This window comes from Heloderma suspectum, chromosome 2 (genome assembly GCF_057233095.1).
Source record: "Heloderma suspectum isolate Gila_16-S chromosome 2, 16-S_ref, whole genome shotgun sequence".
In the NCBI taxonomy this organism is placed as follows: Eukaryota; Metazoa; Chordata; class Lepidosauria; order Squamata; family Helodermatidae; genus Heloderma; species Heloderma suspectum.
Window position 1 is genome coordinate 91,861,055 of NC_139459.1, and position 14,092 is coordinate 91,875,146.

The 14,092-nt window shown below is 41.4% G+C and overlaps 1 protein-coding gene across 7 annotated transcripts in view; it reads left to right on the forward strand.

Moving 5' to 3' along the window:
• FANCC (FA complementation group C) overlaps nt 1-14,092 on the forward strand; it is a 127,873-nt gene that overhangs the window by 59,538 nt on the left and 54,243 nt on the right. For all 7 annotated transcript variants that reach the window (XR_014787742.1, XM_084834134.1, XM_084834136.1 and 4 more), the window contains one exon: nt 7,790-7,946. Coding sequence is in view for 6 of the 7 variants with exons in the window: in XM_084834134.1 (XP_084690260.1) it covers nt 7,790-7,946 (157 nt within the window). In the remaining variant the exon portion in view is untranslated. The remainder of the gene's footprint in view (nt 1-7,789; nt 7,947-14,092) is intronic.

Consider the following 14,092-nt stretch of genomic DNA (forward strand, 5'->3'; position numbering starts at 1 on the left):
GTCTCTTTAATAAGGGATTGTCTAATTCAGCTAATTGCTGGCAGTACAATGCAGCTAATTCTTCTTTTAAACAAATGTTTTGGCAATGTCCAGTAGTAGGTTCTTTTTGTGGGCCGTTCATTACACAGAAACATTTTGTACTAGAGCAGTCTTTAATATTCACCAATCAACATGCTGTTTTAAATTATTTACCTGCTTCATGGAAATTAACAAATGGTCTGCGTAAATGGATTCTCTGCACCCTTTTGACAGCTAAAAGACGATATTGCAACAGTGGAAATATAAACACTCACCTCCTATAATGCAATGGATTGAGGACCTTACAACACTTTGAATATTTGAAAGGGTGGCATATAGATGCCACCTTCAAATGGATACTTATTTGGATATTTCCACTTTTCTGGAAGCTCATGTATAATTGCTAGGAAGTTGATGCATTTCATACAAATCCATGTATGTATATTTTAAAAGGGGGAGATTTTTTTTCCTGGGGCCATGTGGGCACCATGTTGGCGGTCCATTTGGAGGCGCCCACGGGCGCCATGGCACCCATGGGTGCCGCGTCGGGGACCCCTGATCTTTGCCTACCTCTGCAGCTTCCAAGGTAGGAGAAAGGCTGGCCACCTGTCATGCTTGCCAGAGGGCAGAACCACATCCACCCTTGTAAGCATGCCAGGCAGAATTGTTTATGCCTGACCATAGTGGAGACATATTGATTGACGTTATTTTGGTGAATGTTTTAACTAGTATATTGCCTAGAAAGTTTTTGTGTTCTAAGACCAAGTGAAGTAGAGCCCAAACCTCCTGTCTTCAAGGAACTCATACCCCGCTGATTTGTCTGCCAGAGAATGCCTTCCATGAAGCCATGCATGGTACAGACAGTTCTAGGTGCTCTCAGGTACACTGGATGCAGCATGCTGTGCTGGACCTAGCCATCTCCTTCTGCTAACTGAGAGTGCAGCGTAGAATATGTCTCTGCACACTCAGGTTAAGATCAGTAATGGTGGACAAGCTGTTTTGGATACCTTGTTCTCAGTTTCCAGTCATGGAACTCCTACAGTCATTTCCTGACAGGGATAAAAGTGATCAAACATAAATGTCGTTGGAAGATTTATGGTGCAATTCTGTACATGTCTACTCAGAAGTAACTCTCATTGAGTTCAATGAGACTTACTCCCAGGTAAGTCTGTATAGGATTGCAGCCTAAATGTAGTCTTTACTCTAGATACCATCCTAATTTCTGGTCTTTCTGTATTCATTTACTTTGAAAAATAAAATTGACAATCTACCGCATGTTTGTTTGTTTGTTTGTTTGTTAAAAACATGTTGAACTTCCTTGGATTCTTACAGTTATAAATACTGGCAAGAAAAAACTTTCAACATTGTAGCCTGTTTTATCCACTCTTTCCCAGTAACCTTAATGTTGGCCAGCAATAATTTGACCAAGTATAACTTGGTATGTCTTCATTTTGAACCTAGTAAAATGTTTGTGGTTTGGGATTTCTGGGTAAAAATACTGGAGAATTCTGCAGGTTAATCCTTAAAGCAAGGTGTGCGGCTTCCTATTTATATTTCCCCTGTGTTGAAATATATAAGAAGTAATTCTAGAACATTACAAGCCATATTGTTGCAGATGAATGGTTGGTCTTTTGCTTCTCCAGTTGCTGTACCTTAGATCATCATGTTCCATAGCTAGCTGTAAAAATTCTGGATGTAATCCCAGACAACTCTTCTAAGATATACCATCTAAACTGTGTCAACATCACTGAGTCAAGACACAATCAAGCATTACAAATATATTTTCTCACTTGTTAATATTAGTCTGAACTTTTTATGTGGTTATAAAGGTATTTTCTGAATGGAATAGTGTGTCTTGTACTTTTAACTTATCCAGGGTTTGAGTCACAGTGAATCAAAGCCATCTGTTACTCTTTATCATATTACGTTGCTATATATTTATCTCTGCACCCATATGAAGACGTTTTTGAATGAATGCAAGTTCCTTATCCTCCATATTCCATTTTGTTCATTTTTGTTACTATTTCTAAAAACCATAAGGGTGAATCCAGAATGGAAGTATTACACAGTCTGCAACATATTTGTGCAAAGATAGTCTGGTCTGGATTTCATGATCAGTCACTGTTTTTAATGCTGTATGTCTTGATTTTTCATGTAGTAGCTCATATTAAGTCACTTTATTAAGAGGTAGAAGCCTTTAAGGAACTAGTTGGGTCAGAAATCTCATGCTTTCACCCTTCCTGGCTATCAGCCTCTGTTTCTGGAGCTTTTTCCCGTTGTCTTAAATTAATTTTCTTAAATACTGTCCCTCTCAAGAATCCTCCTCTCCTTTTTCACATTGCGTCAAATTTATTTAGGGTATGAGTGGCCCCTAGTTCAGTAGATCAGGACCTCACTAGGTTTGCATTGCCATAACAAAGACATGCTTCCATCTACCTCTGTCTCAGAAAACAGCAATGTAAGTATTCCCTAAAAGCAGACAACGACACTGTGGGCCAGGACATAGTCAAAACTGGGAGAAGGATTGCTTTGTTTAAGGGAAGGATATATGACTTTTGGCATTTTATGTCCCAAAGGACACCATGAGGGAGGCAAACAATTCTTGAGGAGGAAAACAATCTTTGCTGTCAATACAACTTTTCATCAGCATGGATCACAGTAGTCCTCAGCAGTTATTTGTTTTCCTGTTTTTCACTTCCATGTTATTGACCTTGTAGACACTTACCTAAGGTTGTAAGATATGCTTGGTTGGCTTCCTCATAAAATTATTTGGTTTAGCAAATCGCAAACATGAGGCAGACATAATATATTACAACTTTTTGATGCATATCCAGATTCAACTGACTTTTCTTTTGTGTGTATTGTCATTTCTATCTTTTCAAGCTATAAAAGGGAGGCTTTTTTACCTCTTCAAAACATGGATAATAATTTATGAACTTCTCAACTGCACAAGCCAACAACTGAGAAATTTCATGTAGCATCCCAATTGTGACTTTTTAATTTCTTCCTGTGAAGTGTGGTGGCTAAGCAGTAACTAATGGTTATAAGTTTCTGTACTGAATTGCATTTCTATACTTTCCTTTGTTCTGATTATATAGTCCTTTATAAAGCTCCTGTGCAAGGAATCCTATTAAATGGAAATAGTGCACTGGCTACTGGTTGTTTACCGGGCCAAATTCAAGGTGTAGGTTTTGACCTTTAAAAAACCCTGTACGGTTCCGGCCCAGCCTATCTCAAGGAATGCCTCCAGCAACACAAGACAAGCAGCTCAACAAGATCAGCCTTGGATGGCCTTCTCTCTGTCCCATCAGCCACGACAGCTAGGCTGGTGAGGGAGAGGGCCTTCTCTGTGGTGACCTCCACTCTGTGGAATTCGCTCCCTAGGGAACTCCGCCATGCCCCCTCTTTAATGAACTTCCGCCACACATTGAAAACATGGTTGTTCAGGCAAGCATTTGGGGTGGGTTAGGGTATTTTAGAAATACGATGTTTTAATGTGGAATTTTATTGTTTTAAACTGTTGTACCATTGTACATTCCTGGGAACTACAGACCAGTCAGTCTGACATCAATCCCTAGGAAAATTCTGGAGCAGATCATAAAGCAATCCATCTGGAAGCACCTTGACAACAATGCCGTGACTACTCGAAGCCAACATGGATTTGTCAATAACAAGTCCTGCCAGACAAATCTGATCTCATTTTTTGATCAAGTAACCTCCCTTGTAGACCGTGGGAATGCTGTAGACATCATATACCTCGACTTCAGCAAAGCTTTCGACAAAGTGCCCCATGATATCCTGATGAGCAAATTAGCTCAAAGTGGGCTAGATGAAACAACAATCCGGTGGATCCACAGTTGGCTACAGAATCGGACTCAAAGAGTGCTTATCAATGGGACCTTCTCAAACTGGGGAGAGGTAACGAGTGGGGTACCGCAGGGCTCAGTCCTGGGCCCAGTGCTCTTCAACATTTGTATTAATGACTTGGAGGAGGAGGTGCAGGGAATGCTGATCAAATTTGCAGATGACACAAAATTGGGCAGGATAGCTAATACTTTGGAAGACAGAAACAAAATTCAAAGTGATCTGGATAGACTGGAGTGCTGGGCAGAAAACAACAGAATGACATTTAATAGGGACAAATGCCAAGTTCTGAACCTAGGAAAAAGAAACCAAATGCACAGTTACAAGATGGGGGATACGTGGCTCAACCACACTACAAGCGAGAAGGATCTTGGAATTGTTGTCGATCACAAGCTGAATATGAGCCAACAATGTGATGTGGCTGCAAAAAAGGCAAATGCTATTTTGGGCTGCATTCATAGAAGCATCACTTCCAAATCCCGGGAAGTACTAGTTCCCCTCTAGTCAGCACTGGTTAGGCCTCATCTGGAGTACTGTGTCCAGTCCTGGGCACCACACTTTAAGAAGGATGCAGACAAACTGGAGAGGGTTCAGAGGAGGGCAACAAAGATGATCAGGGGACTGGAAACAAAGCCCTATGAAGAGAGACTGAAAGAACTGGGCATGTTTAGCCTTGAGAAGAGAAGACTGAGGGGAGATATGATAGCACTCTTCAAGTACTTGGAAGGTTGTCACAGAGAAGAAGGCCAGGATCTCTTCTTGATCATCCCAGAGTGCAGGACACGGAATAATGGGCTCAAGTTACAGGAAGCCAGATTCCGGCTGAACATCAGAAAAAACTTCCTGACTGTCAGAGCAATACGACAATGGAACCAATTACCTGGGGAGGTGGTGGGCTCTCCTACACTGGAGGCCTTCAAGACGAGGCTGGACAGCCATCTGTCAGGGATGCTCTGACTTGGATTCCTGCATTGAGCAGGGGGTTGGATTCGATGGCCTTGTAGGCCCCTTCCAACCCTACTATTCTATGATTCTATGATTGCCCAGAGTGGCTGGGTGACTGGCCAGATGGGCGACTAAGAAATTTAATAAATAAAAAAATAAAAAAATACATAGTTGGAATTGTTCTCAGAATCTTGGGAATGTTTATAGTGTAACATCCCCCCCCCTGCGCACACACATATTTTTCATACTTTTAATTCTTATAATTAGGTATACTGTTAATATAATTTAGTGCTAGACCTTTTCATTATGCTGTAGAATATTGTTACCTTTTTGGGTGGTTGCTATGATATGCTTGACCATTCTGCTACCACAGCTGTAGAATAGGGTTGTCCTATTTGTTGCCAAATGTCCTCATTCACACATGCATGTGAACTCACATATGTACACATTTAGCTGATGAACCTGGAAACATTGGGATCTTTTGTAGTGGTGTGGGGTGTGCACACAGTAGATTATATACTTTGCTAAACTGGGAAAGTTAGGTCACTGACAAAGATTAAGAGTGAACAATAAAGTTTTATTTTACTACATTTTTTCCAGAAGGGAAGAATGATTGATCATTCTACTAACACCTAACATTGGACCAACAGACTATTATTAATAACAGTGATAGAGCAAGAGAAGACAACAGTTGGGGAGTTGTGCTTTGACATATAAGGAGCAGAGATGGTTCTTGGGAAATGGCAGCATGGTCTTTGAGGACCTAAACACTTGCATTTTGGTGACATAGAGTGGGTTGCACAAGAAGTAGAATGGGTATATTTAGAACAATATCAGGAGAAAGAGGAAGAAATAAAGTCAAAGCATGTGTATTTACCTTGCTTAAGGGCAAGGGGAACAGAAAGGACTTTGCTTCTAGGTTGGTCAAAATTACTTTGAAACCCACAGTGGGTTTTAGCTACCTTGGTGCTGATCATCTTTTGGGTACGAATTTTGGCCTTGGTTGGGTGGTACTGAGGACCATAGTTCGCCACTACCCTCAGACAAAGTCTGCTATTTCCAAAGATGTTGGACAAAGGTGATGATGGGGAGACCCAACACCTGGCTAAGCCATTATTAGGGATCCCAGAGCACCACACTATGTTGGATGCCTTTCAGAAATAGAATTTGGAATCTAAAGCATTAAAGCAAAGTATTTCCTTGGGCCCTAACTCACTCAAAGAAAATAAGAAACATGGATAGATGTAAGAGAACTTAGGGAACAAAGGCAAGGAGGGAAAAGGAAGCTAGCTAAATGTTGGAAGTGCCTGGCTTGAGTCCTTGTAAAAACTTGGCACAATGCGTTTTGCTCTTAAAATGGTCAAAGGGTGGGAGAAACCACTGAGCTTAGAGCCCGTAGCCTTAACAGCCCCATCACACCACTGCGAGTCACAGCTGCTCTTTAGCTCCAAGAGGGTAGGTCACCAAGATCCGCAACCCCATGAGTACAGCTACACACACACAATGGAGGTCCTCTTGTGCACCCTTTATGACAAGCAACTGGGCTTCCATTGAAATGGATGCAGTCAGAATGCAGCAATGGGTGTTTCACAGGATGAAAATCTCTGGTGATACAAGCCAGAAAGATAGTGCAAGCAAAAGAGTAAAGTCTGGGCCTGGCAACATAAGGTTGGTGACAGAATGGAGGAAAAGGCTAGAACTAGATAATAAGGATCTGGTGGTGTGCCAGGCAAATCCTGGGAGACTATTAGTGCGTGTTGGGTTTTGTGAAGGATCAAAAGTCTCTTCGATTAAATTTAGGCTGGCTGGCTAAGTATTATAAAACCTGTGGTTCAGAGAGACAATCAGGTAGAGGTCCCTAGAAGAAAAGGGACCATGAGGGGTATCCAGGAGATACTTTAACATGCTGATCTAAATTGGGGTGAGGACACTATTTATTTATTGCATTTATATGCCGCCTTTTTTCCTCTTGCAAGGAACCCAAGGCGGCTTACCTTCACCACCACCTCCTCTCCATTTTATCCTCACAACAACAACCCTGTGAGGTAGGTTGGGCTGAGAGTGTGTGACTGGCCCAGAGTCACCCAGTGAGCTTCCATGGCTGAGTGGGGACTAGAACCTGGATCTACCGGCTCCCAGTCCAGCACTCTCACCACTACACCACACTGGCTCTATTTGAAATATAGTTCAAATACAGATTGAACTATATTTCCTCCCAAGGCTTTAGATTGGCCAATTTATGTTAACCTTGTAACATAAAGGCAGGTGGTGAAGAAGCAGTGCAGGAAGTGTTGGGCCCAATTGGATATACCCGCTAAAGTTTCTAAGTTGCAGAGGCCCTGAAAATCTGGTACATATTAAAGTGGATTACAGTTTTATAGAGCTGTACTGCATTATACATTTTTGGTACTTTTATTATCTGGGAGTGTGTGATTTTAGAATCAAGGGGTTGAGAACCAAGAACTCTTTAATTATACTACCATATCTTTACATTTGTCTATAATTTATTTGCTCATTGACTATTCCAGTTTCCTAATAACTATAGGGATAATAAGGTAATTATGTGCAACTGTAATCCGGCAATTATGTTGACTGTAATAATGCAAATTCTTTCCCTGTTTATCCCTGCCTCCATTTCCCTCTCCTTCCTCAGTTATCTCCCAGTGTTGAATTATAGACTGTAAGTCCTAAGAGCAAGGACCTGGCCTCTTATACTCTATAAAGTGCCATGGACATTGCTGGTGCAATAATAATAATAATAATAATAATAATAATATAATAATATATCAGAACTTTTTGTTAAAGAAAAAAGGCATTTCTAAACTCTTTTTCAAATGCTTTAGTGAAATATATATATAAGTGTTTTGATAGTAGTTTATGCAGTTCATTATAATTTTAGAAAGACATATGTTTGCTTTATAGTTTAGATGGAAGAGAATAAAATACTCCTTTTTTAATACAGGAAAAGGATTTCCTTGTCTGAATCTGCTGTTCTGCAGTTGTGGCTTCGTCATCTTCCTAGTCTGGAGAAAGCAGTACTCCAAAATATTGAAAATGTAATCTCCAGTGAGCCGAGTTCAATGCAAGAGATGGCATGTCTGATAAAAGATTCCTTATTAGTGAGTATGGCACATTAGCATTAATAAAGACAACATGATTTTGGCCTTCCTGTTGTACTAAAGGCCCCTTAAGTATTTCACAAATACGCAAGTCATATAAATTTAGGAGCAAGCAGTCTAATGGCATTTGTAGGGTACTAGCAGCAGAAAAACAAACAAGTATCATTCATGGCTCTTAAGGTTTTAATCTGGGAATGCAGTGCTATTGGTGAAGGACACAGTGGTCCTGTTTGCACGTAACAACAAGCCATCCTGAGAATAAGTCAAGTTGGATGGGTGGCTTGTCCCTTACTCCCGACAGACAATCGCCCACTCTGTGACTTGCCATGGCTTGCTTATCACTCAGTTCCTCTCAGTCCTCTGGACTGCTGCCGGCAGGTATCCCGGGGGGCTGTATGGCAGAAATCCTCATTTCTTTGCTCCCTGTGTCAGCATGCTTTCTGCAATTGTTCCAGTGTGGTTGCCAGCTGACAAGGAAAACTCTCCCCCCACCCCCACCCCCACACACATCAGATCACAAAAGGAAGTAATTTTCTGAGTCCTTATGAATGTAGGAATGCATTTGCAAACCTTTTAATTAATTAATTAATTTTTCAGGCTTTTGTGCAAAAGTGAAAGACAACCTATCTGCTATTTAGCCAACCTCCCCCTTATCCACCTCTTGTCAATGCCCTCCACTTTAGTGCCTTCCTTGCACTGAAGTAACAACACCCATGGGAAGGCGTTTGCAAGCTTTTTTTTTCCTGCCGTGAAATTTGCACAAATTTTCCCTCCATTCTTCCCCTCCATTTGCATGATTTCCCAGTACTGTCAATGCCCTGGTCCATTTCATCCTCCACTTTTGGCTTCCCCATACCACCCCTCGTTTGCTTTTCTCCACTGTTAGCAGTCAGATACACATATACAAATTTAAAGGATGGGCAATCAGCGGAGGGGAGATTTGCACAAATTTAAAGGCTGCGCAGTAAACGGAGGGGAGATTTGCACAAAGTCGCTGAAGCACAGTAACCCCAGCAGTAAGTGTTCCAGAAAGAAGCACTGAAAGGGGTAGGACAACAACTCCCACTTGTCAATGTCATCTTATCACTATTTTGCTTGAACTGACACTAGTAAGTTGCCTCCCCCCATTTGACACTTCCCCAAAGTCCGCCAGTGGCTGCTGAGCAGAAAAGAGCGATTGGGGTGGGTGTAATTACTGCTGCTGCAGGCACCCCAATCATTCCAGTCCATTCAAGGAAGTGTAAAATGGGGGGAGGCAACTGACAAGCGTCAGTTCAAGACAAAATAGCCAGTGGATGACATTGACAAGTGGAGTGATTGCTCCCCCCCTTGGTGCTCCTTTTCAGAGCACTCATTGGGCTTGCTTCCCCCCCCTTTCCCATGCTTCTGAAATGTGCAGATGATACATACTTTCTCTTAGTATTATATTTTCCGGGTCCTTTGCAAGTGTGTGCAGATTAACCTATGTGTAGTCTCACTTTGTCGATTTCCTAATACTTTACCTACTCCACTTTGGAGCTTCCTTTGACAGCTGTAACGTACAAGGAAATTGACAAGACTACACATAACAGACAGTCGAATCTGCGCACTTGGGAAAGACCGAGTAGTAGTAGTAATAATAAATTACAACCCCATTTGCATACTTTTGAAGCATGATTTTTTTAAAAAGGTGGCAACTGAGTTACGGTCCTTCCAAAGTACTGTTTCAGCATCAGTGTCGAGGGAGGCTGGAGGTACCACTAGTGAGATTCCAAAGGGTGGCATGAGCTTTTTTGCCAGTCTTGCCATGCTGCTGGGTTCGGACGTCATAACAAGCTACCTTCAGTAACCCTGCTACAAGCCATCGGTTCTCAGCATGGCTTGTTTGCACAAAACTACCCATGCTGAATCATCTGCGCTGGGTTCGCATGTCATAGTAAGCCATGCTGACACTAACAAGGCTCAAAACCCACCATGGCTTATCGTGTCGTGCAAACCCAGTCTCTGTGTAATTTTTATTAGTGATGAGCATTCTTCTTGTTTTAACTTTTAAAAACCCAATAGCATCATTACCAACATTAATAGCTGAAGGATGCTTTGGTAGAAAAAGTAAAAAGCAAGTCTCTGATTGGTCCGAGGCTGGGGTTTTTGGTGCTGAGAGCTGGGCCCCTAGCATCTAGATCAACCAGCTAACGATAGATAGAAAGGGAGATAGGCTTGGAAGTGAGGGTTCTCCTTTTTTGTTTCTCAGGAGTCGTGTGCCCCCCTGCACCTCCCTAACTCCCAGCTACCAAGAAACAACAACGTTTGTTAGCTTCTTTCCCACTACGCTGGTCCTAGCTAACAACTTTGCAGTGCCCTCTGCTCCCACCATTCTGGTAGGAGGGGAGGACTACATCAGTTTCATAACTAGTTAAGAGATTTCGACAATTCCAAGTGCTTTTGTACCCGGGTTTCAAAGATACATTACTGAGTACTACAGAGTCTGCTAAGCCAGTCATGAAACTGCTCAGGGAGAAAGGGAAGTCTGTGGGCACAAATAATTGGGAGCTGTGTTGTGTATCTAGAGAGCTATAGCACTTTCAGAAGCAAAGATAAGATTCCAGTGATAATCCCCTCATTTAAGTTAAAGAAGTTGAATATGAAGAAGCAACCAGGGCAGTGACTGATAATATGAAAAAGATCGTGAATATATCTTCACTGGGGGTTTGCCTGAATGTTATAGCACAATGTTATACATTGGCATTTTGTAGGATACAGCGTTGAACAGTATACAGAGCAGCAGCTTTTAAAGTCTAGTCTTGGTAGTGGAAGACTGCTGTGCTTTATTATGGAAGAAATATGATATCCAACACTGTTATATTAGGGCTCCAAATGTAATTAAAGTGTGATGGTCTAGTAACTTCTAGTTTATGTGGTGTGCTGTTACTTATGTTTCCATCCCTTGGGAAAAAATGAAATTGGTAATGGAAATTCTATAGTTACTAGGAAGTATAAAAACAAAAGATAAGTGTTATACAGGTTGCACATAGTGAAACGACCTCTATAATACTATTTTGCCTTTCAGGACTTGGCAACACTAGTTCTTTTTCCAGATGGTTAAAGGTGTGTCCCTAAAAACACAGTTGTATATTCACCTTACCGAATAATTGTGCAACTATCTTGTGTGAACTGCAGCATGTGTGCATGGGGGGTGGGGGACACAGTTGTGTTTTGGGTATTGTCAGCGAGCAGTATTATGAATGTTGCAGAAACATTTGCATGGATGCCTAGGCACAAGCATCAACAACAGTGATGACTGCAAAAATTCTGCTAAATTCACTGCTCTTCTGTGACCGATTCTGTTCTGTAACATGAACGGGTGATGCTTGTGCAACTCTTCTAGAAGCATGGAAACTGTATAATAGTATGAGGAACTGAAGGCCCTGGCCCACACATGGATATTATATCTGCTGGGATGAGCTTTTAGCTCAGTCTCCCAGTTAATTTCATCTGAGCGACCACACTTGGAACACACCCTGTTCTCAGCTTTTTCAGCTGTTTTTTGAATTTTGCTATCTCTGCTTCTTTGGTGCCTACAGCCTGTTGTTGAGCCAAAGTATTCCATCTGACTGTAGACAATCTCTTGCCCACTGGCTGCAAGGAAAACTGGATTCAGGAATGGCCAACCTGGGAGAGAGAGAATGGAGACTTAAGCCAGTCTGGAATTATTTATCCAAAAGACTTTTGGTGTTTTGTTGGGATGTGTGCAGCATCAGCTACAGTGAAGGCCAGAGAAGTAGAGGAAAGGCCAAGTGTCTCAGCTTGCTGATGGCAGCAGCTGTTTCAGCAAGCATTAAAATGGGGAAAAACTTCTCCCTGTATTTCCCATCTTGGGGCCTCTGCAGTTGCTATCTTGCAGAGAGGGACTGGAATTAGTAAAGACACACCTGTCTGCACATCTCAGATGGTGGTAGCAGTAGTAACTTCACTAAAGGGCTCTGGGGTGGATTGATGCAGAAAGATATCTTCTCTGCCTCACAGTTCTTCATTGAAACAGCTGCCACCATTAGTAAGTCAGCAAAGAAGAGGTCCTACTTTCCTCCTCTGACCCCAGTGTTTGGAGCAGAGTTGGCATGAGAGCAATACCAGGGTGCCTTCACAATGGATACTAGGCGAGAGGGAGCAAAAGGCAGTAGCTCACTAGCATACACTGTAGCCTGGTGGAGCATGGTGCTTTCTTTCTGCCCCCTTGCAGGCCACCTATGTAAAAGGTGAAGTGCAAATAGGGTTAGGAGAAGAGCAGGGGGGGAAACGTGTCAGACTGTGAATGGCTTAGGCTACTTTAAATGAAACCACATTTCACTTTGCGCAGATTTTGTCAGATTTGTTGTTGGCTGCTTTTGATCTTGATTCTGCTAACCCTGTGCATTGCTTAAGAGATTCTCTGCCTGTTATTAAGAGCCCTTTAAGCATGTAAGCATTCACTGCAGCATTCCAAGTTGAACACTTTAGTGTTTGAGACTAAGTGGCAGCTAAGCTTTAAAATTATTTTAATTAGGTGTTATAGAATGGCAAAAAACAATGCAAGTGACACTGCGATGCAAGGCTGAAACGAAAAAATCTGTCTGACATTAATCTACTGCTAACTAAATAAAACTATTAGTTAATCCATACATAAAATCACTAGACTTGTTTCCAAAATGCATTCAATTTTGCAGAGCCTGCAAACTGTAAAATTATACTGGGGCATGATCCAGAAGATTATTTATTTAGTTGCTACATTTGTATCCTGCCCTCTTTTTGCTCAGATGGTCAGTTATATTTTAGCTTCACAAGAACTCCTTGGAGTAGGTTAGTCTGAGAAATATTGACTCACCCAAGGCTACCCAAAGAGCTTCACGGCTGAGCAAGGGTTTGAATCTCTTTATCCTATGCTCAAGCTGAACACTTTCCCACTGCCACACACTGGCTTTCTTGCCAGTTTTGTCAAATTATTTTCTATTTTAAAAAATGTATTACTGTTCTTTGCCACCAAAGATCAAAATGCAGGACCATTGTCAAAGTAAGGAAAATGCTGAAGTTTGTTAATAAATGTTATTGCATGGTACATTAAAAAAAAAAAAGAGATAAAGATGTTAACCTTGATGACCTGAAAATCAGGTCTTTTGCCCTCCACCCTTCTCTTTGTACAAATATGTGAGCAATCTGTAGAATACTACTGTTTTGCACAAATGTGCTGCAAGGAAGGCACTACACATAGGAACACGGGAAGCTGCCTTATACTGAATCAGACCATTGGTTCAGTATTATTGATGCTGACTGGCAGTAGCTCTCCAGGAGTTTTCTCTGCCCCACCTGAAGATCCAACCTTGGACCTTCTGCATGCAAAACATAGGTCCTCCCACTAGAGCTACAATCCCTCCTACCTATATCTTTTTATTTGAACCCACATCTGCCCTGTTCTCCTTCAAATGATAGGAATATAGAGATGACAGTCTTCAACAAGCTGTAAAATGTTTTTCACAAATATGTAAGAGAGCCAGCTGTGAATACTCATGAACACTAGGTGGCATACATTTAATATGACAAATGCAAGTATATGACAGAAAATTGAGGAGTACAACATGGAAATGAGGTGCGATCTAATCCTTTCAGTATGATAGTGACATGTGAGGAAAATTGAGAAGATGTTTAGACTAATGGTTCTCTTCTCATTTTTCCTTTATGCTTTCTGAGAATGGTGTAAAATGTATCCAGCAAACCCCCAAATCTATACATTCTTCATTTTGAAGCTGGCTTAGCTGCATGGATATTTCCTTTGTGCTTGTACTTACGTAAGGTAAAGTTCTTCCTAACAGGAAAGTTGGATGGACCATTTCTCGTTGCTCAGACCTCCAAGCTGGTGCAAAGACTTTTTGGAAAGGCATTCATCTTATCTTTTCATCCTGAAGCTGGTTTTCTTAAAACAAGCTTAAAAACAATGTTTTAGAAGAGTTATTTTCCAAGTAAACCTTTCTAAGAAAGCAAGTGAATTTTTGTATTGTAAATATTAGCATCTTGGTGAATGTTGATGTTTTCCAGCAATTCCTAACTTTGTGGTATGTGAAAAACAACAAATTGACAATCACTGATAAATCTCAGACTGAAACAGAGTCTTAAACTAATAATTGAATTACTGATACAGA